This window comes from Peromyscus californicus, unplaced genomic scaffold (assembly GCF_007827085.1).
Source record: "Peromyscus californicus insignis strain IS unplaced genomic scaffold, ASM782708v3 Scaffold_6__1_contigs__length_162567912, whole genome shotgun sequence".
In the NCBI taxonomy this organism is placed as follows: Eukaryota; Metazoa; Chordata; class Mammalia; order Rodentia; family Cricetidae; genus Peromyscus; species Peromyscus californicus.
Window position 1 is genome coordinate 126,204,195 of NW_026294584.1, and position 13,163 is coordinate 126,217,357.

Here is a 13,163-nt window from a genome sequence, read left to right on the forward strand (position 1 = left end):
GGATTTTATTTGGCTTATGCAGATAATGTGCATGAAGTCATAGTGCCTGGGCATTCACACATTCAACTGCCTTGAATTTGCATGTTCAAAGCAATCATTAAGGAACACTAACTGTACTATTTAAGATAAAACAAGGAGATTACTACCTGAACAGTACATGAACAAAGGCAGTTGACTATGGAAATGGGGAAAGTTGTATGTATAAGGGACACCACTGAACATCAGATGTAAGCAAGGTCTCAAGGGCAAGGCAGGAAAGCAGAGGGCATTTCAAGAGGAAGTAAGCAGAGAATAACACACAATGGGAAAAAGGATATAGTAAGGCTCTACATTATGTTGTCACTGAATATTTATTTATTTACACACTCTATGTTTAATTGACAAGTAAAATAACACGTTTGTTATCTACAACACAATGTGTTGAAAGGTCTTTATTATGAAATGACTAAATAAAACTATTTAAGTTGCATTACCTCACACATATCCTTTTTTGTGGTAAGGAAACTGAGAATGTCCTGTCTTAGCAATTTGTAAGTATAGAATACACGGCTATTAGCTACAGTCACTGTGTCATAAAAGAAATCTGATTGCTTTGCTTCTGCTCTTATAATCCAGCTCCTGATAGCAGAGCATGTGTCTGTCATGCCTGAAACCCAGCACCTGAGCCAGAGCAGGCACATAGCAGTGTCTCAGTGAAATAGTACTCTTGGTGTGGTTCTGAAAAAGATGCTTCACAAACAATGGATCTAAAAAACATATAATAGTGAATGCACAACATATAGTTATGCGTCTCCTATATCAGTGGTTTAATGTCTAATAAAGTGCTCTTAATGAAGACTCACATGTATAAATACATTGCAGTTTGTTTTATAATTATTGTTGAAGACAACAGCAGTGATAATGAAACCATTTTGATCAATTTCCAAATCAGGAATTTGTTTTTCTCAATGGCTCTGGTCTTTCCTCCTTCTCTAAGCCCTATGTTTCCTTTACCCTCTTAATGTTTTGAAGCGTATTAAGAGATTCATAATTCCCAGAGCTACAAGTCTGTGAGTCTTGCAGCTATTCACAGCTTGCTTTGAAACATCCTGAGCTGGTCTTCAACCAAACTGGCTCTAAAACTTTAACCAAGCAGCTGGCAACTTTTTCATGTTGTAGAGCTGTTTCTTCCAAATTGCAACATTCTCTCATGGAGGTGGGAAGGAAGCTGTAAGATTCAGGAAGCTATAGGATCTGAAGAGGCCCAAGAAGCTCAGAAAGTTACAAGATTCATAAAGGCCATTCCCAAGGTTATGTAAGGGGCAGACAATTGTTGGGGAGGGAGATGCTCCCTTGTGTGGAGCTACAAGCAAGACAGGGAGTTGTCCAGGGTCTGGACTCATGTTTGAGTGGGCTTTTCAGTGATGTTCCTGTAGGTAGCTTCAATAAACTTTCTAACTTACCAAGGGAGACTTGGGTGGAATCTTTTTTCTCTTACCAAGGTAGACTTGGGTAGAATCTTTTTTCTCTCAGCTGTCCTTGGTGCCTTATCTGGGTTGAATAAATTGTATTTTTTTTTCACATTTTCACAGGGGAAAAAAAAAGACCTCAATAGCTCATGAGTACAGGAAGTATTTTGTGTCTAGCAAACAGTATTTCAATTCTATGACAATTTTCTTCCTTTCCTGGAGAAACGCAAGGCTTTGATTAAAATGACATTTCAGTGTGATCAGTGGGAGATATTGAGCTTCCGTTAAAGACAGATTGAACACTGAATTTTTCCAGATATCTTAACATATCAAAGACAAGAAGTCAACTAAGACTGCTATGCTAATTTCTGGAGTAGTGAGGGCATTTCCTGATATGCCACTACATCTGACTGTAACTAATAGAACTAGGAGAGAAGATGCATGGAGTAGATCCGGCTGAGTTTTGCCTGGCATTGAGCTATCTCTAAATGTGTGCATTGTAGTCACACATGTTTTCTGCTTTATTTCTGTCTGCTTAGGTAGGAAGAGCATGGCCTTTTGTACATATTCAAATCTAAACATCACATATATCCTTAAGTTTAATGTACATGAAAGTGGCTAAAGAGGAAATTTCCCCCCAACATCCCTTCCATGGCAGGAGGTAAAGATTAGCAGCAGATATTCCACTGCGTCATTGCTTCCTAGGATCCTGCTGAGTTCTTCGCTCCTCATTCATTAGTTTGATCCCCACCCAATTAGGTAGGAGCTGCTATTCTTCATTTTAGAGTTGAAAAATGGAAAGATCAAGAGAATCCATGTAACAGTGGGTGTTATGTATGTCATGTATGAGTCTTTAAGAAAATTGCTGTAAGTAATTTACACAGACCTTGGCTTGCTTTGTTCTGTATTTGTACATAAGTGTGAATGTGAGGAAAGCTGCTTCCAACCCAGGAGCTGAAACTGGGACCTGGAAATTTATTTAGATAGAGGATACCCACAAAAGGTAGGAATTCTAAGGCTATCTATGCTCTTCCCAAAGGCCTAAGTCACTTTGGCCAAGGTGAAGGATGGTCTTTTCTTAACTAGACAGAATCTCATTTAGCCATGGTAGGATTAGGCTGGAGGAAGGAGCAGTCCAGGGAAGAGGTTGGGCTATGTATACATGGGCACTTACTCTCTAATGAAAGCTACTAACCATGGTTACTAACTCATTTATTTGGCTAAGTTAATTAGCTAGTCATAAGAAAGTGGTATTAACTACCCAAGGTTTAAAAGGGTAGTTCATTACATGGTAAGTATCATGTGAACTAAAGACTGACATGAAATTAAAAGTGTTAAAAATTACATTGCTAAAAGACAAGTACTAAGTATGACACCAAAATAAAATCTTGAGACTTAGAAGCAAACCTTCCATGCTAGGGTATCAATAACTTGGCACATTCCTGAAATGTCATCAGTTTGATCGCTATAAACTTGTACATGTGGGACAGGTATAGCCTGAACCTTCTCATCTATGTGCCTCCATGCTTTCTATTTAACCTTTTTTTTTCAAAGATGGAACTCAGGGCTTTGAGCATTCTAAGCAAGATGGAAAGGTCTCAAGGAATTTTGATCAGAAATACTAAAATTTTGGTTAGATATGATGGAAATATTTATATTTTAAAGAATGGCTATGTGACCACTGAAGTATAGGTAGAAAAAGAGTTGTCAAGCAAGTGATTCAATTCATCAAATATTTATGTAGTATCCTACACTTGTCTATTAGAGAATAATGCCTCCAGATAGATAAGTTATTTGTGGAACCTGTAGCAGAGATGGGTACAGTATAAAATCAAAGAAGTAAGAATATAATTACAACTTGATACTCAGTCTGTACAGGAAATTGTCCTTGGAGAATGTATAAGTAAAGAGATGATGAGTGAGAATAGGGAAAATGTTTTAAGAAGCAAAGGAGGAACAGGTCAAGTAGAAGCAAACAAACTTAAATACAAAGAACTTGTAAAAGGATTCCATGGTTAAATGAACAGAGTCTATGCAAGATCTGAAAGACAGTCCACAAGGATGACTAGTCAGGAAGATAGAACTCAGAAAGTTGGGGAATGGTAGAATATTCACCTGAAAAGTAGCCAGGTATAGCCCATACAGAATCATACAGATGTCTAATGGAGTCTAACAAGAAGATAGGGGTGTGGACCACCACAGTCCAATCTGTTATCAAGGACCTAGGGGTTGCACTGATGCAAAAGGTAAAGGTCACCAGTTTCCCAGTCTAACCTAGCCTTTAGAACCATGCACACATCAGACATATCTGGTTTCTAAGGAGCTCTAGATCATAAGATGGCACAATATAATAATAGATATGCACAATGTTTGTGGCTCTACCCTTACAGACTGCCTGAATCTACATACCCTTTGTCCTTTACCTTTTCACCAAGACAATGTCTCTACACGTTGGACAGGAAATGATTTCTTAATCTGGTTAGCTACCCCAGAAATATGGTGATGAGAGTGTGGTTACTATTCAAACAATAAATAACATAATGATAATGGCAGAATAAGGTATTATCACACAATTAGCAATTTACCAATGTGAACAGACTCAAAAAGTCATAGCTAGTTGCTGGACTTTGACTTTTATGTTTTATGAACACATATAAGCCAAAATGTCTTACTTTTTAGGGAAAATGGATCCCTATTCTGTAGGTTTGGTGAAGGTGCACTGTATAACAAAAATGATACAAGTGGAGCATTTATGAATGGAAGTAATTTTCAAATAATATCTCAAAATCTCTGCACAGTAAATCATGTAATAAACTTTTTGTTTGGGGGTTTAAAATAATATGCAACTTTTTTTTTGGTTTTTCGAGACTTTTATTCAAGATTACACATTATTGTGATATATTATAATTCATGTTTTCATATCTATCATTGTCATAAAAAATAATTTAAATCTGATAAAAAAAAAGTCTACCCTAAACATCAGGCTAGAAGATCTCTCTATGCATAAGGATTTGCCCAAACTTAACTAACATAGTTAAGCTCTGAAATAGATATATAGCCAAGTTGTCTTCCTTTTTAGCAGAAGGTCATTGGGATTGCTGCTTTTCTCCGAGCCAGAGTCATTCATGACACCCCTTTAAGTATTCACACACCCTCTGCGGTCATTGTATTTGTAATAGTGCCTTGTGTGTTGTGTCTCCTAGCTCTACATTCAAACTACCACACTTACAATCTCCATGAACCTAAGTGCGTCAGTGGCGCTGGGAATGCTATACATGCCGAAAGTGTACATCATCATTTTCCATCCTGAACTCAATGTCCAGAAACGGAAGCGAAGCTTCAAGGCCGTAGTCACAGCAGCCACCATGTCATCAAGGCTGTCACACAAACCCAGTGACAGGCCCAACGGTGAGGCAAAGACAGAACTCTGTGAAAACGTAGACCCAAACAGTAAGTAACTCTCTTTTCATCTTTCCATCCTGCATGAGAAAATTCCAGAAAAATGGGATATGTGTTTCTGCTCTCTGGAGTAAGCTTGCCTTGTGGATGGCTTGCCTTGATGAATGGTAACATTTAGCCTTCAGATTGTGATTCATTCCTGCTATCATTTTCTTGCTAGAAAGCTTTTCAGAGTTCTGACTTCTCCCTTGATTCTCTTGTCTCTTTGTCCTTTGCTCCAGAAATATCCAGTGGGAATGAACATGTTTAAACATGTCCATCTTTATTAGGCTCTTCCCACTAGGGGAATGACTTCCTCTTAGGAGGACTACTTCCTGCAAGGAAAACAACTTCCTGTTAGAGAAGTAGCTATACATGGTGAACTGCAGCCTTAAAAGTAAAATTAAAATTTTGAAGAACTTTAGAAGCATGCCTTCCTTCCACTGAGATGTGAACATGGAGAAATTATTTCAAAGCAAGTCTTTTGGAAACAGAAGCAGAAAATATTGGATAAAGCTATTAAACTTTCATTCAAGTATACAGGGCCATAGTCTGCCATTCTAAAGGCAGCACACACTTGGGGAAAGTAGCTCCTAAGACATTGAAGAAGAAAATCATTTTATGAAGGACAAAAACTGACAGGTGGCATTCACAAGTGTTAGACTCAACACACTGCCTGCCTTATCTCTAACAGTCAGGTGGTCTTCAGTGTTGCCTGTGAAGGACCTACGAAGGATAGACACAGGAGATCACATAAATAACACTACATCGACTCAGATGTTAGCTGCATAAAATTCTCAATTACCACTTTTACTAACAGTGTGGTAGTAAATATAGATTTCAGATTAAAAACACTAGTACTAGGATTTGCATTCCAAGAATATTTTAACCAGTTCAGATACTGGTATTCATGGTAGCAATTTCTGTTTATAAAAGAGATTTCAGATTTCCCATCAAGTCTTTCAAAACACACTGCTTTTAAATTAAGAACTACTCTTACCATACCCATATTTGCAACCAAACAGACAGAAATTCAATAGGCCAGAGAGCTTAGTTTTAATGAATACTGTACAAAAACACATGATCTTGTCCCATCTTCATTTATGAATGGATGTACAAAATATTGGGAAACACTTTCAAAATAAGCATGGGCTTCACTCAGAAGCTCAATAGAAGAGATTAATGGAGAGACTGGAAGAGGAAGAGGATTATCCCAAAAAGAAAGGAGAAAAAGAATGAGGATGTAAGCTCTGCCATGTCTCCAGAGCAACTGACCAAGGAGAGCTGGGAAGAGCATACCAAGGTGCTCTGACCTTCAGAGTGATGGAGGAAGCACCCTGGAGTGCAGACACACCTGGGTTCCTACCCAAGCTTCTCCACTTAGCACCATGTGACTGAGAGCCATGGAGCTTTTCTAAAGCTCAGCATCTTTTTGTATAATATGAAAGTAATATTGCCAATGTCATATATGTGTTATAAAATATTTGACTCACAAATTTCACATCTACTGAATGCCAATGGATCCTATTCCTGAAGAGGCAAAGCATTCTTAAAAGTTCATTTCCAAGTGATCAGGTAGATGTGACAGTATAGTTAAAGGCAGACTAAATGCCATGTAGTAGATGAAACTGAACCCCCCAAAATAATATTTCTATGATTGTGTGTATGCCTATAGTTACAATTATCATCATACTGATCACTTTTCCTATATAGTTCAATTTCTGTAGATATTTATAATAAACTTTTACCGAGTTTCCATTTCATGGAAACTTTATCCATTCTCTAGTCCAATAACAATTTTTAATCATATATGTATATCTATATATACCCAAGCACACAAATTTAACAAGATTTTGACCCAAGTTAGTAATCAAGACAGTTGGAAGTCTCTTCTCTATATTTTTATTTTAAAAATGAACAAATACAAACTTATAAATTTAGACAACTAATCCTACAATACTTTAGCATTAATAACTTTTGAATATAGCTAACTTTTTATGTTCATATCAATCCTTGAACATTTGAGTAGTTTCTAAAATGCAAGCACTAACATTAATACTAGCTGCATCAGCCACTTTTAAAATATGTATCACACAGAAACTTTTATTCTTCCAGCTTTTATTCTGCACAGCAACTCAATAAAGAAGATGCTCTTATTCTTAATTTACTGGTGAAGCCTCACTTCAGGGAGTTTCTGTAACATGGCCTAAGTCATGTACCTATTTAGCATCGAAGGTTGAATTAACCATGGTCTTAACTCCTAAACCCATGCTTGTTCCTCTTTGCTACTGTGTGTCTTGAAACATGACTAGCAGGATAAATTCCCAGTGCATAAATCTTTCTTTTGGCTTACTTTCTTGGTAATATAGCTTAAATATATAATAATAAAATAATAATAATGATTAATGATAATAACAACAACAATAGTAATATGAGTGATAATGATGGTGGTGGTGGTGGTGGTGGTTGTAGTGGTGGTGTTTTGAGGGGAGCTGTCTTTTCTGAAACAAGTTGTACTATGAAATATGTGGTTGCTTATTGTATTGTCTACATACAGTAATAACCTACATTTAGAGAAGGCTGCCCAGGTAGAGTCCTTATCATACTAACTCCAAAATTCAGATATTGTAGTATCAACTGGAATCATTGCAATAATTCCACTGAGAACTCACTGGACATCCATCCTTAAAATTTTTTGGTTGTTCTGGTATCTATAAAGAGTCATAACAAACACTCCAGAAAAAAAAATAAAAAAGAAAGAGAATAGTACAATTAGATAGAGTCTTTGCCTCTCAACCAGTCTGAAAGATGTTTGAAATTCTTCAAACTCTTCTGGTATTGTGTATCCACTAACCTAAAACACCACAAAGGATAACTAGAAATTGGCTGAACCACAGGAGGAGATTCATGTGCCTCCCTCCAAACATTGGGGTTTTTGATGATCCAGCTCTCACAGCGCATTGAGAGACTCCATTTCTCCCAAGCCATCTAACAGCACTGTCAGCAGGCAACAGTGTATTCTGATTCTGCGTTGTCTAATACAGCCAACATAAACCCCAGTGTCTCTCAAGCACCTAAAAGTACAGCTTTTCAAATGAGACAATAAATCTTTGTTTTTATTTGATTTTACTTTAAATAAGTAGCCAGCCAAAGCTGTAACTACTGCACTGGACATCACAGATCTGGACGTTTATGTATATTAAAGGCAATTATTTAATCTTGGAATGTCCAGTATGAGTCCATAGTGGAAACTGGCTCCATCATATTAGTATTAGTGCTTATCTGGAAGAAACATAGCATAAAGGAATAAAATAATTGGACATTAAAAATACAACATTTGAAATATTCCCCAAACAAGCTTCTGATGTAGAAAATGGGATATCACATTCAACTGTATTTTAATCTGTGACCTGAAAGTCACAAATATGCATAATATGTGTTAAGATAATAGTGAAAATTTAAGTCAATGAAAATAGACAAGGTTCTGAAGCTATGAAATGGTGACATAATATCATATTATGTTGAAAACCAATAATGGCTCAAATAATCTCCAAAATCTAAATTTTGGCAATGGAGACACAGGAAATATTTGCTTAACTTAAGATATGTGGTAAAAAATTATGAATAATATATGCACTTGAAAATATGCATCTCTCCAAAGGGGAAATTCTTTTTTAAGGTGGTGAAAGATATGTAAGAAGACAGGCCAGTGCATAGTATGAACTTCAAAGTAATGAATGGACCAGAAGCGCTCTCCAGTTCATCTGTGCTCTGAACACTTAGTGTGAATGTATCTCAGTCCTTGGTGTTTTCATCTTGAACGGCTCTGCTCCATCACCACAGCTTGCCATCTGGCGCATGGCCGCTTCCACGCATCCACTTCCCCACGGCACACGTCTACATGAAAATGAGCTTGCTTCTTGGCTTAAAATGTGCAGACATTAAAACCGCCCTCTGCACTTCATTATTTTTCAAGGATTGAAATGGTCCTCTCAAGTTGCTCCTTCAGTTAAAATTCCGATTGCTTTAAAGAATAACATCTTTTTTGTTGGGAAAAAGAAACAAACTTGTCAAAGTGTTAATGTTATCTGTGCACTGTGCATGTATTCTATATTCAAGCTCAGGCCAGTGTTTGCCAGGGTCTATGTTCAGACTGAAAATTAGCAAGCCCAAAGGGCAATGGGATGAAGCTCCAAGACTTTTATTTATATAAAAGTGATTCCTGTCACAGGGGTTCAGAAAAGCCAAAACTCATTTGGATACTTTAACTATGACCAAGATACTTCTCCTCAGAATTTCTTCAAAATCTGCTTTTCTCACCTACTTCCTGAATCTGGCCTCTCTCCCTGTATTGAGAATGCTGACTTCCATGTATATGTTCATGGCAAATGAATCGGAGGATGTGGTCATGCTTGGGCTGTGGCTTATGACTACTCTTACAATCCTTTTAAAGCTGGATGTATATCAATTGGTTGGCAGCATGATTTAATTGTTATTGGTGAATATGATGTGGTATCTTCCTCATCTGGAATGGTCACGCTCATCAGATTCTATGTGAATTACCCCTTTATCTCATGCTTCCCTTGGGCAAGGATTGCACTGCATAATGATGAGAGGCTGTGACTACCCTGGTTCTAAGATACCATCCATTTTCTAAGTTGATGTCCCCCAGGCTGAGAAATAACTCAAGTCAAAACACCTGGGTGAATGCAGAGCATAACCTGGAAGGTCAGTAGGAGCTAGTCATAGTAGGCAGGTGGGCAGCTAAGAACACACCCCACTTATTGGATATGGGAGTGTATAACCGATGGAGAAGCTAGATGTGCTCCACAACAAATGGGATGATGCCCATGAACATAGAACGTGGGGAAGACCATATTAGAATAACAACAATGTGTATCTCAGATACAAAATATAAAATAAGATAATTTCAACATAAATGTATTCTGATATTGATATTTTCTTTTTTATTACTATTTGGCATTGACTATAAGGAAAACAAGAAAAATCCTGTGCTGGTCTCAAGGAAAGAAATCACATAAAATAGAAATATCAGTAGAAGAAAGTATTTGATTAATAAAAATATCTAGGCTGCTGGAAAATGGATGTGGGCAACAAATTGTACACAAATAATACTGCCTAGAAAGTTCTGTAACACATTTCCATGCTATGCTAATTTGTTAATGTTTCTTGTTTTGTTTTGCTTCTTCATCTGTTTGGATCTCTAACATTCTCAACATGGCACTATTCGTATCCATCCTTCTGGACTAACCAGGCAAAGCTGATCAGCAAGAATGAACTAGGCTGAGGTAAAAGGAATGGCAACAGGAAGGAGAGAGACAGGTAGATCAGTTATTTGGGGACTGGTTGCCTCAGTTGCACCAACTCAAGCAAGTACAACCTAGTTGCCTTCAGTTCTCTAGTGGCACCAGCACCCCCATGTTCAGAGGTGCCTAAATTATGGTGAACTGGTCTACCCAAGCCTATTGTATCCACTGAAATAGTGGGCACAATGTCTGTGGGTCTCTATTACAGCCTCTTCTTCAACAACAATAAAAAATAACTGATTATAATAAAAAAGAATATTGTCTGCACATTTATTTTATACATTCCTATATATTTACTTTTCCTGTAGACTGTATACCACCAGTAAGAAAGAGTGTACAAAAGTCCGTAACTTGGTACACTATCCCACCAACAGTATAGCTTTTGACTGCTTCCCGAAAGGTAAGAAAACAATCTCCTTTTCATTTATTTGTGTGTTATTGTCTACACTAAGAATAGACATGTTTTCATGAACACCGTGCATGACAATATGAAATTCTATCTGTATGAAGAAATGAGTTTTGAAATATGATCTGTTTGATGAGCTCAGTGACAGCTCTAGTTCCATGCCTGTTATCTTTACTGGAGAACATGGTTTTGGGTGTGGCAACTAACCAGTCTTGTTAGAGAATGGGTGCTATTTATTCTGATGCAGAGTCTAATTTAAAATAAGTGATGGTAAAAAAATTATTTTTAAATGTGTGTTTTTACATTCTGACAGTATGGATCACTGATATGGAAAAAAGGGGCATGCTTTATCAGTCAAGTACACATATCTACTTCAGTTATCATTACTTGGTACATCAAAATAAATGTACACATTCCTGGGAGTATATCTACTTAAAAAAATATGAATAGCTGGTCCTAACATTGTAAGATTAATTGTCTTGGTTTTTTTCTTTTTATTTTGTTCTCCTTTCTTTCTTTCTTTCTTTCTTTCTTTCTTTCTTTCTTTCTTTCTTTTTTCAACAATTAACTACAGGAAAGTTTTATGGCTGGAATTAATGATTTGTCAATCATGTTTCTTTCTCTGAGAAATCAAGTTAACTTTAATGTTCTCTGAAAGTAGGGAAGGGGTCAAAGAAAGATGACAAAGGGCAAAGGAAATTTCAAAATAGACAGAGGGTCTACCAACTATTACCATTGTATTAAAAACAATGGGTTATGTGACCTGATCAACTGATCATATGAATGAAATGTCTTGACTCACCATTCATCAACTGACTCACACCATTCATGCTCATGTACTACTTTGTTAGCCTATTAGTGAATCTGTGCTGTAAGATTACTCTTAAAGATGCTACTGTCCTTATCATTTCTGAATGTCAGCCTAAGCAATATAGAATCACAGTGGAAAACATCTCTTGCTTTCAAACATCTTTGTCTAAATGGATTCAGCAACATCCAAATGGTAGAAAAAATAAACAGTGGAGGGCATGGAGAATAGGGTGAAAAGCTGGAGAAATGCCTCAGCAGATAAGATTGTGTAATGCTCTTGTAGAAGACTTGAGTTCAATTCCTAGCACCCAGATTGGAAGGCAAACAACCACCAACAATGTCACCCCAGGAATCTGATGCCCTCTTCTGGCCTCCATGGACATCAGCACTTACATGCCCCTGAAAATTCATACACACACACACACACACACAAACACACACACATGTTAAAAATGAAATTAAAAAATTTAAATTAGGTGATAAATTTGAATAAAAGACTCCCTTCTGCTTGTCTCTACATATACTCTCTTGTTTTTAAAACAGCTGGAAGGCCTATTTCTAGAGATCTATGAAAGTGAGGTCTTGTCATGGAGACTAACATTATGTTTAACAATGTGGACTAGCATTTCTCTTTGTGTGTGTCATGGGACTTCTGTTAAATCACTGTCCAGACACAATATGTTTTTTTGGAATGATATTCTACATACAAATAATATCTTAGTCTTTAAAAAAATCCACTTAGTACTCAAAGACAGGCTGCAATTACTTTCAAAGAGTAATTACATTTCCTGTTGATTTTAGAAGGATGCAACATCTCAGTCTTTAATTTCAGATGTATTGTTTCCATAGTTATTTCCTTTTCCCTGTATCAACATGATGTGTCCTAGATTTTAAATAGGGCATTCTTCCCTACAGTGAATATGTAACTGTATCCCAGTGAGATTTCAAGTCTCTGCTGTACCAGTGATTGTCAAAACACTGCGGCTCGTCATTTCACAGTTCTTTTACAGAAGACTTCCTGAAAATAAATGAGAAAGAATTATCCCCAGGAAAAAAAAAGATAGACTAAATATCCATCTATTAAAAATTCTCTTTAGCTCCATTCTCAGTTGGTGCCTTTTGGTTTAAAGGATGTAATAGAAAACTATATGAAGTTGACCTTTCAGTTAAAAAGTATTGGTAGAGATCTGCATGTCGGCTCAGCAGGTAAGGGAGCTTGCTGCCAAGCCTGATGACCTGAGTTACACCCTGAGATCTACATGGTGGGAGAGCAGGCTCCCTGGGGTAGTTTTCTGACCTACACACACACACACACACACACACACACACACACACACACACACACAAAATGTAATACAAATTTAAAAATAAATACTGCTAGGAAGTGGTGCTTAGAAACAAAACCAACATGAGATTATTTTACTCACAGATTTTGTTGGTGAGATTCTGAGAGAGTAAGCAGACAGGTCACATCACAGGATAAGGAATGTGAACTGGTCTTTCTTTTCCCAGTGCCACAGTATGGCACATTCATTCACTAATGTGTTTTTCCTTTTTGATGGCCTTGTGGATGCAAGTAATATTTGCACTTGATTTTTTTTCCTGATCAGTTTAGGGGTATCTTCTCAAAGGAAGGATGCACTTTATATTTGTTCCCTTTCAAAATAATTGGGGGTAGAAGATGGTCCAAGTTATGTATTTTCAAAGAGTAGGCAACAACTGTTCCCCATTAAC

At 37.0% G+C, this 13,163-nt stretch overlaps 1 protein-coding gene across 12 annotated transcripts in view; it reads left to right on the top strand.

The window, feature by feature from the left end:
* Grm7 (glutamate metabotropic receptor 7) overlaps window positions 1-13,163 on the top strand; it is a 930,315-nt gene that overhangs the window by 862,144 nt on the left and 55,008 nt on the right. For 7 of the 12 annotated variants that reach the window (XR_008214661.1, XR_008214659.1, XR_008214660.1 and 4 more), the window contains exons 9-10: window positions 4,652-4,898; window positions 10,522-10,613. Coding sequence is in view for 9 of the 12 variants with exons in the window: in XM_052722188.1 (XP_052578148.1) it covers window positions 4,652-4,898; window positions 10,522-10,592 (318 nt within the window). In the remaining 3 variants the exon portion in view is untranslated. The other 5 variants (XM_052722194.1, XM_052722190.1, XM_052722189.1 and 2 more) reach the window with 4 other exon arrangements.